The sequence below is a fragment of the Brachypodium distachyon genome, chromosome 5, assembly GCF_000005505.3.
Source record: "Brachypodium distachyon strain Bd21 chromosome 5, Brachypodium_distachyon_v3.0, whole genome shotgun sequence".
NCBI lineage: Eukaryota > Viridiplantae > Streptophyta > Magnoliopsida > Poales > Poaceae > Brachypodium > Brachypodium distachyon.
In genome coordinates this window covers 4,766,626-4,778,882 of record NC_016135.3, presented here as the reverse complement: position 1 = coordinate 4,778,882, position 12,257 = coordinate 4,766,626, and the positions used below count along the sequence as shown (strand labels likewise).

General features: G+C 43.6%; 1 protein-coding gene and 2 pseudogenes across 1 annotated transcript; 1 reads left to right on the top strand and 2 right to left on the bottom strand.

Annotated features, from left to right (window-relative positions):
* Nucleotides 1-276: 276 nt before the first annotated feature.
* LOC112268557 lies at nt 277-4,109 on the top strand (annotated as a pseudogene).
* LOC100828054 (probable carbohydrate esterase At4g34215) lies at nt 4,080-10,306 on the bottom strand. Its single transcript, XM_014896008.2, has 3 exons — nt 9,595-10,306; nt 5,149-5,378; nt 4,080-4,693 (listed from the first exon to the last, which is right to left on the bottom strand). Exons 1-2 carry the CDS (start codon nt 10,129-10,131, stop codon nt 5,172-5,174), a joined length of 744 nt encoding a protein of 247 aa, XP_014751494.1. The 5' UTR covers nt 10,132-10,306; the 3' UTR covers nt 4,080-4,693; nt 5,149-5,171.
* Nucleotides 10,307-10,445: 139 nt separating this feature from the next.
* LOC100824155 lies at nt 10,446-12,223 on the bottom strand (annotated as a pseudogene).
* Between the last annotated feature and the right edge of the window lie 34 nt (nt 12,224-12,257).

Sequence of the window (12,257 nt, the reverse complement as noted above, 5' to 3'; positions counted from 1 at the left end):
GTGCGAAAAGTCCACCAAATTCCTATGAAGAATCCCCTTCACGTTTTCAACTTTATTAATCAGTACGTAACACCTACCGGACGCGTCTAAAAATTATTTTAGCCTTCCACATCAAGTCATTTATACCCATCATGCCATTACAACAGAAACCTGAATACTTATATCCGGTTTGGTATGGGGTTAGCTAGTTGTTTAATCGTGGCGGACCTGATCAACTCATCGAAGGACGAAGGCTGCTGCTTTGTGCTTTCTGCTTTGCATACAGAGATGATCTAGTCTTTCTGTCCCACGTGTGTTACCAAAAAAAACAGAACAAAACACGCAGACAAGTTCTTCTAAACTGCTCTTGCATGCACCCTCCCCAGCTGGCTGCTATATAAACATGAACGCCACATAGCACAGGGACACAACAAACATAACACTCTTCCGGAAATCAGATATGGATTTGAGAACAGCCTTCACTTGTGCTCTGCTACTGGCGACAGTACTGTTTCCTCTTTCAGCTCACGCGTCGAGCAAAGTAAGAACGATGCTAGCTTCTTGTAATTCGGAAGACCTCTCTTTAATTACTTTGTTTTTGCCAAACTCGGCTTTGTTCTGATATTGTCTCTTGGCAACTTCATCAGCTCTACATTGTGTATATGGGGGACAAGAAACACAATGATCCAACCGTGGTTACCGCCTCGCACCATGACGTGCTAACCTCTGTTCTTGGGAGGTAATTGCTATAGCTAGTATAATTCATGTTGCATATGATTACCACCACGTCTAGAAGAAACATCAATTAATTGTTAGTAGCATTTTGTTTTTATTTGCAACAGCAAGGATGAATCCTTGCGGTCGATAGTGTACAGCTACAAGCACGGATTCTCTGGGTTGGCAGCGATGCTCACCAAATCACAAGCTGAAACCATTGTAAGTTCGTGCTGATTAATCATCCTGTATTTTCATATTTCTACTTGCATGATGATGGACGTCAGAAACTAACAAGCTTATGCTCTGAGTGTGTAGAATTCCCTGAAGTTATCAGCGTGAAGCCTAACACCTATCATGAAGCACACACAACCCGGAGCTGGGACTTCCTCGATCTTGACTACAGCCAACAACCACAGCAACTGGCCGGCCTCTCCAGAAAGCAAACTACGTGAAGATATCATCATCGGGGTCATCGATTCAGGTTCGCGGTTGCATTACTAGCTCTAGCCAGGAACATGCATGACAAGAACAAGATGGGGGCATATATAACCAATTCGATTCGGTCCATGCCATTCTGTTGCAGGCATTTGGCCTGAATCGCGGAACAAGATGGGGGCATATATAACCGGGTACAGCCCCGTACCGGCACGGTGGAGAGGCACATGCCAGATCGGCCAAGAATTCAACGCCACAGGTTGCAACAGAAAGATCATCGGCGCTCGGTGGTTCACTGGCGGCTTGAGCGACAAGGCGCTAAAGGGTGACTACATGTCGCCAAGAGACTTCGGTGGTCACGGCACGCACGTCGCCTCGACGATCGCCGGCAGCCCCCGGTGCGTGGCGCCAGCTACGGCGGAGTCCTGGCCGTCAGCGTGGCGCGTGGTGGAGCACCACGCGCAAGGCTTGCCATCTACAAGGTGTTGTGGGGCCAGATTGGAGGAGGCAGCGACGCCGCGATCCTTGCCGCCATCGACCATGCCATCAACGACGGTGTGGACGTCCTGTCCTTGTCGTTGGGGAAAGCCGGGAGCGAGAACGTCGGGTTCGGGTCGCTGCATGCTGTTCAGAGAGGCATCTCCGTCGTGTTCGCCGGCGGGAACGATGGCCCCGTGCCGCAGACGGTGATGAATGCCGTGCCGTGGGTCACCACAGTGGCCGCCAGCACCATTGATCGGGCTTTCCCGACGTTGATGACACTCGGGAACAATGAAAAGCTGGTGATACGTATAATTAAACTTTATCGTAATTATTTATGTTATGATGTGTGACATTTTACTTGCATGCAGTATTCTCGATTTATAGGGGTTTGTCTATTTGTCATATGAGATGTTTTCAAAACTTTGGCACATTACGAGTTCTTGGGATAAACACTCAACCACTATATTCTGTAAAACAATCTACATATAACCTACAAAGTAGAAATTGAACCAAAAATTTTACTCAAGTTGCACAATTTGCAAGAATGCAGTTTTAAGCTTAGTGGTGCTTGATACCCTCTAAAGCTTCCATTACTTCTGTAACGATGCATATATTAGAGTATCTTTTACTCCATCCGTTCCATAATTCTTGTCTCAAATTTGCCCAAAAATAGATGTATCTATTCCCCAAAAACGTCTAGATACATTTAATATTTCGACAAGAATTATGGAACGGAGAAAGTGTCTTTCTCTAGCTTGTTCCCCACGGGAAAAAAGATTTCTTTAATTTGTGTTTGTGTTTGATTCCAAACACCGGGGCAATCTCTTCACAATACTGCATCTTCGACTTTAAGGCCCTTGTTTATGCAGGGAGGTAATGAAATAAAACACTCACTTAACACATTTGATATATAGTGCTACACTTTGTCGAATCATGAATTCATGGCATATTGATTCTGAAGGATATTGATTTTTAAGAATTATATGCAGCTGCGACGCGCTGTCACTGTCATCAAGCAACGTCACCGGTAAAATCGTCCTGTGCTATGCACCAGCAGAGGCAGCCATAGTACCGCCTCAGCTAGCACTTCCTCGAGCCATTAACCGTACTGTAGAGGCTGGCGCAAAGGGCCTTATCTTCGCACAGTATGCTGCGGAGGGCCTCGACACCCTGGCTGAGTGCAATGGCATTATGCCCTGCGTGCTGGTGGATTTCGAAATCGCACAGAGAGTTCTCTCCTATGGGGACATCACAGAGTAAGAACATGTTGCGTTGTTTGAAACAAGGTAAAACATTGCATCTTTTATCCTCCGAGAATTCATCTCTTTTATGTTTCGTGCAGGAATCCAGTGTTCAAGGTGTTGCGTACAGTGAGTGTTGTTGGAAACGGGGTGTTGTCGCCGAGGGTCGCCTCGTTCTCTTCAAGAGGACCAAGACCCGCATTCCCTGACATACTCAAGGTATGTATCATCATTTTTACACGAAACAACCATAGAATGCATGTCTATTAAAAAAACTAAACGTCTCTATATTTGATCAGCCTGATATAGCTGCCCCAGGGGTCAGCATCGTGGCAGCTAAGCGCAGCTCGTACGTGTTCAAATCCGGGACATCAATGGCGTGCCCACATGTCTCGGCGGTGACCGTGCTTCTCAAGTCACTTCATCGTGATTTGTTGCCTGCCATGATCAAATCCGCCATCATAACCACAGGTACACACGAAGGGTACAACCAAAACTCTTCTAAATGAATCACAATTGTATATCACTAACTCATTTATTGGTATTGGTTGTAGCATTAGTGACGGATCGGTTTGGTATGCCGATCCAAGTAGAGGGGGTCCCGAGGAAATTGGCCGACCCTTTCGACTTTGGAGGTGGTCAAATGGACCCGGTCAGGGCTGTCGATCCTGGATTGGTTTACGATGTTGATGCAAAGGAGTACAATAAGTTATTGAACTGCACCCTAGGATTATTGGAAGGTTGTGAGTCTTACACCCGCAATCTTAACCTCCCCTCAATCGCCGTAGTGCCGAACCTCAAGGAGAAGGTCATTGTTCGGCGCACTGTCACGAATGTCGGGCCATCGGAAGCAACATACCGAGCCATAGTTGAGGCTCCAGCAGGGGTTGTTGTGTCAGTGGAGCCATCTGTTATCAGATTCACAAGAGGTGGAAGCAGGAGTGCGACATTTACGGTGACATTCACGACGAAGCAGAGAGTGCAAGGTGGGTACACCTTTGGTGGCTTGACACGGTCCGACGGAAATACCCACTCCTTAAGAATTCCGGTCGCAATACGTGCTGTGATACAAGACTTTGTGGCAGATACATCTTAAAAACATCGTCAGGATGGTGTATTCCTCTTCATGCAGTTATGTAATTCTCTTCTCTTCTTTTATTTTTTGCGAGGTTATCTTAGGAAAATGTTGGTGAATTCAGAAATTCTATTTTGTACAATGTATTATTGAATATAAAAAAGGTGACAATGCAACAACACAAAGTCAAGAACAAAGAGAGACATTGAGGATGCATACGTCCAAAAAGAAAGAGAAGAAGAAAAAAGTCCGAAGGAAACGACAACACACAACAGCAACCCTTAACCCCAACCACCACCGAGACTACAAAAGAGATTCTTCAAAGGCGACACCTCAAGAAGGAAAAATGATGTCTGATCATCATTCGTCGCCGGATCCAACCACTAGGGTCCGATCAAGGGTTTCACCCAAAGCAAGTCCGAGCAATCTCAAAGAGCTTCAACAAGGGAGGGTGCGGAAACACCACCATTGTCAGGTACAACCAGAAGGTCAGACCATGAGCTATTCACCTTGGAGCTGGTGACCGCTACTCGGAGAGTACACCAAATCAAAGTCCATTTGTGTTGCTACCAACCACTTGCCAAGCCGGTGCCGCCATACTATCAACCTTTGATAGCGTCGCACATGAACCAAACAACCACACTCATTTAAGCATCTTTTCCGGAAATAACTCGGCAACAATCCGTGCATGAAGTGGGTATTTCGAATTCCGGTCGCAGTACGGGACACGTGAGATTACTTGGGATATCCGAAGTTCGAAGATCTGTCCTTCAAGCCAAGTTATCGCCAAATCATTAAAATGGAAGTTCTCTTTGGCACTCATACCAAAAGAAAAGGACAATTTCATTGCCGGAAGCTTACCATCATTTCGATAAAAACATGTTAAAACTATAAATTACTTAGGGAGGCTAGGTGGAAAGAAACTGTATTTCTTTTTCAATGCCAACATATAAAAATACACCTACAACAAGGAATTTAAGCACCACTGAGAAAAGTGTTCATATGGCCTGATATGTTGATGATTTATTTTCTGTTGATGGTAGAAGGTGTTTGTTTGCAGTACAAACACTATTCTCATGTATTTATTACAGTTTTAGTAGTATAGGTACAAGAGATAGATAAGTTTATGCAATAATATATGAGTGCTGAAGTTTCCACTAGATCGATGCAAGAAGAAACACAAACAGGGTTCCATTAACCGGTCAATGAAGTATCTACCTCATATGGCATGGGCAGAACTGCTAGGAGGTTGCTTGTAAAAAGTTACCCATGTAGGCTTGTGCCAGTATTTCTCCAAGCTTTACTTGTGATTCAGTAGTAAGATGCAAATTATCATCGTTCAGCGCCAGACCGATTGCATCCACAGTTACAACATTGGGCAAGTTAATGCTAAGCTGAGCCTTCCTCACTTTTTCAAAGTTCCTTTTATTCCCAGATGCAAGAGCAACCTGTTCAGTGCATACATAATCATGAGAGGAATCGTACTCTACATTGCAAATAACGTCATGGAGAATGAAATATGACCACTTGATACAGTAAATGGTGAAATCGATTAAAGTGGTAGGTAAATTGTATTGCTTAGTTTGAAATTAAGCAGTCTTCTTACTGGAGGATATAAAATTATTAGAAATATGCTAAAAAATATCAACACATTCTCATGTCATGAATCAAAATAATGAAGGAAAAACTCAAGTCCTAAAAGACACTCCCTCCGATCCAAAATAATCAAAGTTTTGAACTCAGCCTAGTTCAAAACTGCAACATTTATTTTGGATTGGAGGTAGTACATTTCAAAACAATGACTGAATGGTTAAGAAATGAAAGGAAAACACATTCTCATATCTTAGTTTATTTTCGTCAAACAATGACATCATTGTTAAACAAGTCCGATCAGTAGAAAGAAGAAACATATTTTAGTTCAGAGCCAACAATATTTCTAATGTTAAAATAGATTGTGTGATTGTTACATCTAAAAATGTTTCCATCTATGCATATGAATTGGTTGTGAAAGTAAGCAATATACTACAGAGCTGCATGTCTCCAAATTCTAAGAAGGCAAGCAAATTTAGGGTTCATCCATACTATCAATCTATGGCCAATACGCATGTGTGGTAGGATCTTTTGTTTTTGAAGTTTGCTGTGAACCTAGATCCACAATGGGATAACTACCGTGCTGATGACAACCAGATGTATGCCTTCGAGAGATTGGATTGACATAGACTACATAAGAGAATATATATAGGGCGATAGTTCTTTCTACCTTGCCTCAGACGTAAGTACATGCCATCATTGTATAGTGGATGCTCAAGAACTTGACCTATCCCAATACAATTGGACTTACTAGACCTTTCCCTATTCAAATGGACTATTTCTAAATCCTATATTTTCTCTCTTTGCCGTTAAATTGCAGCTGCAAGTCCTTGCTGAACATGTGGACGGTGGACCTGCTGCAATATCATGACCAGGTGTTAACTTTGGTACTTCTTGGGAGTAATTGATAACTTTCCAATTAAATGATACTATTCCTAACTTACACATAATAGGGATTATATCACTTAATTTTAGGTAGCTAAGGCTGGCTGGTCCTAGCACGTGGGTGTCCAACCCACATGACATTAGACATGCAATTTTTAGTCACACTCTTACCTGTAAAGTTGTATTTCCTAAAAAAAAGTGGCTATAATTATATTGATGTGTCAATTCACCGGCGATACGTCCCTAGAGTAGTGAAGTTAACACCTCGTCATCATCATGGTTCGGCCCAAAGAATGAAAGAAAAATTTATATTGAAAGCCAATCATTGTGGATAGATCCACCAGGTTTTGACAGCATATACAAATACATTCAACCTGATGCAATAGTCACTGGATTGATGATCTATTGCATTTGTCAATTTACACTTCTTTATTGCCATCACCATTGTGTGCTTGACAGGTATTATACTCCCTGTGAAACACATCTTTGCATGCTTCATAGCCTCTGTCCACTTTATTCTAGAATTAAAGACTCCTAACACTCATGGATCTAACGCACTCCTTCCCAAGTGCTGCTTTCCGGGGCTTCTCAGCGATGAGGGTTACGCAGCCACTGCCACTAGTCCTGCAAGGATCTCCTCGTGCAAAACAGTCACTGCCACAATGCTCCTCTTGATCCTCTGTGCTCAAGAACTTCCCAGTTTGCCCGGAGTCACTGGAATCAGTTGTTTGTCAGTTCTAAGGGCAAGTGTGTGTCTATCAGGAGGTTCAGCTTAGTGAATAGTAAATATATATGATGCACCTAGACTTCAAAGGCAATCCAGTTGGTCTGTTGATGCACTTAATGATGCAAAATACAACAGCTGAGACTTTATCTTCTATACCTAAATAGGTGATCCTCACTACCTTATTTTCCTGGCCTGTCATGCTACCACGCCACCAACCAAATATTTCCAAGCAATTTGTCCCGAGGCAGCAGCTCTGGATCTCGTGACATGGGTCATTTCTTTTCCTCATAGCCCATGTATCGCAGCCACCAGCAGGGGAACAAACAGCTTTGGAATGTGCAGCGAGGGAAAAAATCATACCGATCGAATGTGTGCGCTGCCCGTGCTCCCCCGAACCCCTCCCTGGCCCATTCCCACCCGAGCGCTGCCCGAACAGCTCATGACCTATTATCTTCCTCCTCTCATCTGTTCGAGCGTTCTACAACGCACCCAGGTGCAGCCATGAACCGCCGCCGTCGCGTCGAATTCGATTAAATCAACCGTTTCTTGCAAAACCAACACTGGATAATTAATCCTCATAGCTTTGAGAACCGATTCAGGCCATCAATCATCTGTCTCCCTTCTTCAATCCCCATTTGCAACAGACGCGCCCCGAATGCCGTCCGTCGGCATTCAACTCTCGATCTCCCTCTGTGACCTATAAAACCAACTTCCAATCGCGTCATCTCTAGCCCCTTTTCATCCTCTCTCAAACCCATCTGCTAATTTCACTTTATAACAATAGTAGAGTCCGTTCCCAGCAAGTCCATCTCCCTATTCAACCTGTCCATAGTCACGTCATGCATCACAATTTAATGGAGGGAGCAAAAGCGTCATCTTCTCCTTTATAAAGGCACTGCTCTGCTGAATTTGGCTTCATCACCATCTTGCTATAGCAGCTGCCATGACTCAGTTCGCCATCCCTGTAGCCGGCAAACAAATAAGGCTCCTGTCCAGTTCCTGAACTTGACACTCTCCTCAGCCGGTGCAATTGTTAAGGCTGACAAAATCTTACATTGGCACCGAGAAGAGAAGCTTGGTAGAGACCGATCTGCTTGCTGTGTGTGTGTGATGATTCCATATGGTGCGGAGCCAAGAGCATGAAGGTTACAACGACCTGGTAGTTTAATTTGCATCTTTTTCCATGTAAGTAGTAAAATCCCAATTGTTATTATATTCCTGCATTTTAATGTGTGTGTGTATAACAAGTTGCTTCCATCTGATCTCTATATATTTGTTCGAATTATTTGCACTATAGCATCGGTCTGTTTCACTAAATCTGAATTGTGAACGAGAGACAATTTTCTGCTGGTGTTCTCATATTCTTAGACTACTGTGCAATTTTCTTGGTTATTATATGGTTCGCATTTGTGAATGCTTGCTGATTAAGACATCACAAGTATGCATCCTTTCGTGACGGACTGTGTAAATGTTTGGTTCCACACTTGCGTGTTTTACATGCATAACATAGAAGTAAAAGCTGAAATTGTTACCTTTATTCAATTACTTAGCAATATCTTTTCAAAACTAATAGAGGTCTCCTGAGTGTTTCATTAATATACTCGGTACAGATATATATTTAAAGTGTTTTTCAAAGACAAAGATTCACATTCATATTAGAGTAAGTCGCGCTTATTGTGTTGAACATTGATTTACATTAAAAAAAATGACTTTCCGCAGCAACGTGCCGGGTATCATCTATTTTACTAATTTCTGAAACAACTATGTTAGAGCTTGGGTGACGTTCATGAGTAGAGGTCCTTAATTGTCAGATGCTCAATGTCTATAAGCTTTTGACTCTGCATTCTGCAATGACTTATATAAGGGAATGTGCAAATGTTGTTTGAGATTCTCTAAAGATGGCTGTAAGAATGGCTGTTCACTTTCTTACCTAAAAAATTAATTCAATAACATTTATCATTTCACTTGTCTAAGAAAGCACTTACTGGCACTTCTTGGATTGTTGCATTTGTAGTGAGAGGGCTTTTATTTAACCTTTTTTTTAAAGAAAACTCAAATAAATTACGGAGTAGCATGCAGCAGTAGCACTATGGAGTATCGTACAAAATATTAAGAGTAAAACGTTTGAACTTGGATAGTCAAAATACACCGTATCGTTTTAAAAGGAGAGCGTGATTGCTCTGTTTTCACACATATTACTCCCTCCGGTCGGAATTACTTGTCAACATATTACATGTATCTAAACGCTTTTTGCACATAGATACATCCGTATTTGGACAAATTTGAGACAGGTATTACCGGTCGGAGGGAGTATTATTCTTAAAATTTTCTACCTATCCTGTTATCCCTTGGTTTAAAATTGCTCAGATCGATGACCAGTTTACTTTAGTTCCAATAAACACGGGATAGAAAACAGCCATGCCAAGAATGAAGACAAACTAGGAAAGGAAAACGACCATCACCTGAATGAATGGTAGCTCAGGCATCCCAAGATCCTCCCTGACATTGGCTATGAGCCTCTCGACGTTACCCTGGTACGCGGCGGCGGCGGCATCGGATTCCGCATCGCTCTCCCCTTGGTACCACAGCAAGGCCTCGATCTCGCCGTACTCGGTCGCGGCGCGTGCGCGGCGCACCATCTGCTCGTACAGGGGCTCCCCGCGGGCCCACTCCCGGATCGCCGTGCCGCCGACGGCGCAGGGCACGAGCCCGACCCCGGCTCCGGCGGCGGCGCCAGGGGCAGGGGCAGGGGCAGGGGGCTGCAGCTGCGGGAGGATGGCGCGGGCGAAGGCCATCCCGGGGCCGACGCCGCAGGTCTTGGCCTTGTCGATGTCGGCGTGGAGCGGCTCCCGGGCCTCCTCCCAATCGAGAGCGGCGGAGAGGCGGAGGATGGAGGGGAGCGGCGCGCACTCGGGCGGCACGACCCCGTCCCACCGCCGGTGGTGCACGCCGCCGCGGCCGGCCATGTTGCTCTGCCCTGAGAGCACGAAGATGCGCATGGCTGCTGGCTGCGGAGGAGGTGAGGAAGAGGAGAAGACGGTGGGATCCGGTTGGTGGTGTGGTTGCAGCAACCAGCAGGTGATTCGGTCGGCACCGGCGGCAGGTCGCTTTGTTCCGTCTGTCAGCTTATTGCAGTCGTGCACAGGGGAGGGAGGTTTCTTGCTTGTGTAGGCGTCCTCGGACACAAACACGAGTTTGATTAATTTACTAGTTGAGTCCCGGGATTGCTACCGGACGATAACAAAATATATTTGTATAGGCATTTCGATAACATGGTTATTTTATTTTTTAAACATAATGGCCAATAAAAATATGTGGAGTGAAAATCAAACCCGGTGTCATTATCTTGCTTCCTTCCTATCTTTCACCATCATTGGTTCTCTTTCTAGGCTTTTAGAAGTTGATTCAACACCCGTAGAGTATTGTGAGCCAAACATGGTGTACAGAATGATCGGTATAATAATGGAGAGCACCACCCAAATCTCTTGAAGCCTGAAGCCATTTCCACGATGCACCTTCAGTTTGCATTTTATCAGCACTATCTTTAGTTTTACTGCCATCCAATGATTTTCCCTTGGTTTTACTGTCAGCAAGAGCAGCAGCAACTATTGGCAGGTGTGCCAGAAACAGTGCAAACGGAATCATATACACCAACTGAAACGAATTTGCTTGGAGTTGCAAGGAAATAGAGGGAAAATGATTGATGGAACTTCTCGAGTAGGTTATTCACAGAACGTACCACCCCTTCAATTAACCTGAAACGGAAAAAATATGGTGAGATAAACATAAACTATGTGCTGACCACGTGCTTTATTAAATGCAGAACATGCATCTTTTTTCTAAAAAAATGAAAGCAATGCTTTTCAGTACAATATGCCTGTTAACAACGGAACATTATCAGCAAGCGAAGTCTTAAAATCCATAGCAGGTGTTTATAACCTCCAGGGTGCAGAGTTTTGTTGTCTCTGATTATCAAGGACATTTACCTTACTAATTTCCTCTAACTAAACTATTCAACGCATATCAATACTCTGAAGAAATTTGACACATTCTAAGAGTAATGCAACCTAAAATAACCCAGTAAGAACTGACCTTTCCACCTCTTACAATAAATGAAGAATTTGCGTTCTCATTTCTCAGATTAAATGTTCGTGAAAATTCTAAAGAAACCGCATCAACTTGATAGTCACGGCATTCTCCATGAGATCCAGTGGGCACTCCAAGAGCCCGTTTTACCAAAAACTCAACAAGAAGGGATGAGTACAGTAGAAAAGCTAGCATTGCTTAAGATAAAATGGAAACTACAATGCTCAATTAATTGGTTATACATAGAGCTAGCGAGGTTTGCGGTCCCCTCCACATAATCAGGGGCTTTGATATCAAGCTTCCAGTCAGGATTTATTTTTCTCCACAAACTCCCAAGAGTTTGAATTACTTCAGCAATAACCCTAAGCCATACAGAACTCAACAGAGAATTAATTTTCTCTATATTCACACGAAAACCTTGCCTATGAACAGCTAGATAGTGCACCACATTCAGAAGGTCCAAGTTTGGCATTTGGCCGTTAGATACCTCTGCATACATAAATATGAGAGCAGCAGCCATCGCCCCAGCACGTTTGAAATCCATAAATTCTGCCTTTTCAGTGATAACATCAGGTTCATGTGTAACATCAAAGAGTTTGGTATCTAACATCGCTGGGTGACCAAGAAACATAGGATTATGGTACTGGTTTAACCAGGCAGAAACTGCAGTGTATTTGCCGAATTGTGAATCTGCAGATAGCCACACAATATCCTTTGACAGCCATGCAGCTCGACTTAAGAGGGAGAAGACAGAGAAACCAACAGCCAGTGATAATACTTTATTTGATTCAGCTCTCTGAGAATTATAAGGAGTAACCAATACTATTGCCAATAGTATTTGTTCCATAGTTGGTGTAGGTGCCATTAGGTTCAATTGGCAAATCTTTTGTCATGGAAGTGAAGAACTTCAGAGGGTGAAAATGCTTGCTATGAGGGAGAAACTCATGGTAACACACTTCTGCACCCAGATCTTTTATCCGGCCGTTGCACTATGAATTTAGGCATTCGCTGTAACATATGCAATAAAACTGTACATTAT

Coding starts and splice junctions, on each gene's coding strand:
- LOC100828054 (XM_014896008.2), bottom strand. CDS start 10,131: ATGCGCATCTTCGTGCTCTCAGGGCAGAGCAACATGGCCGGCCGCGGC. Junction 5,379..9,594: donor CTGAGCTACCATTCATTCAG/GTGATGGTCGTT, acceptor TGCACTGAACAG/GTTGCTCTTGCATCTGGGAA.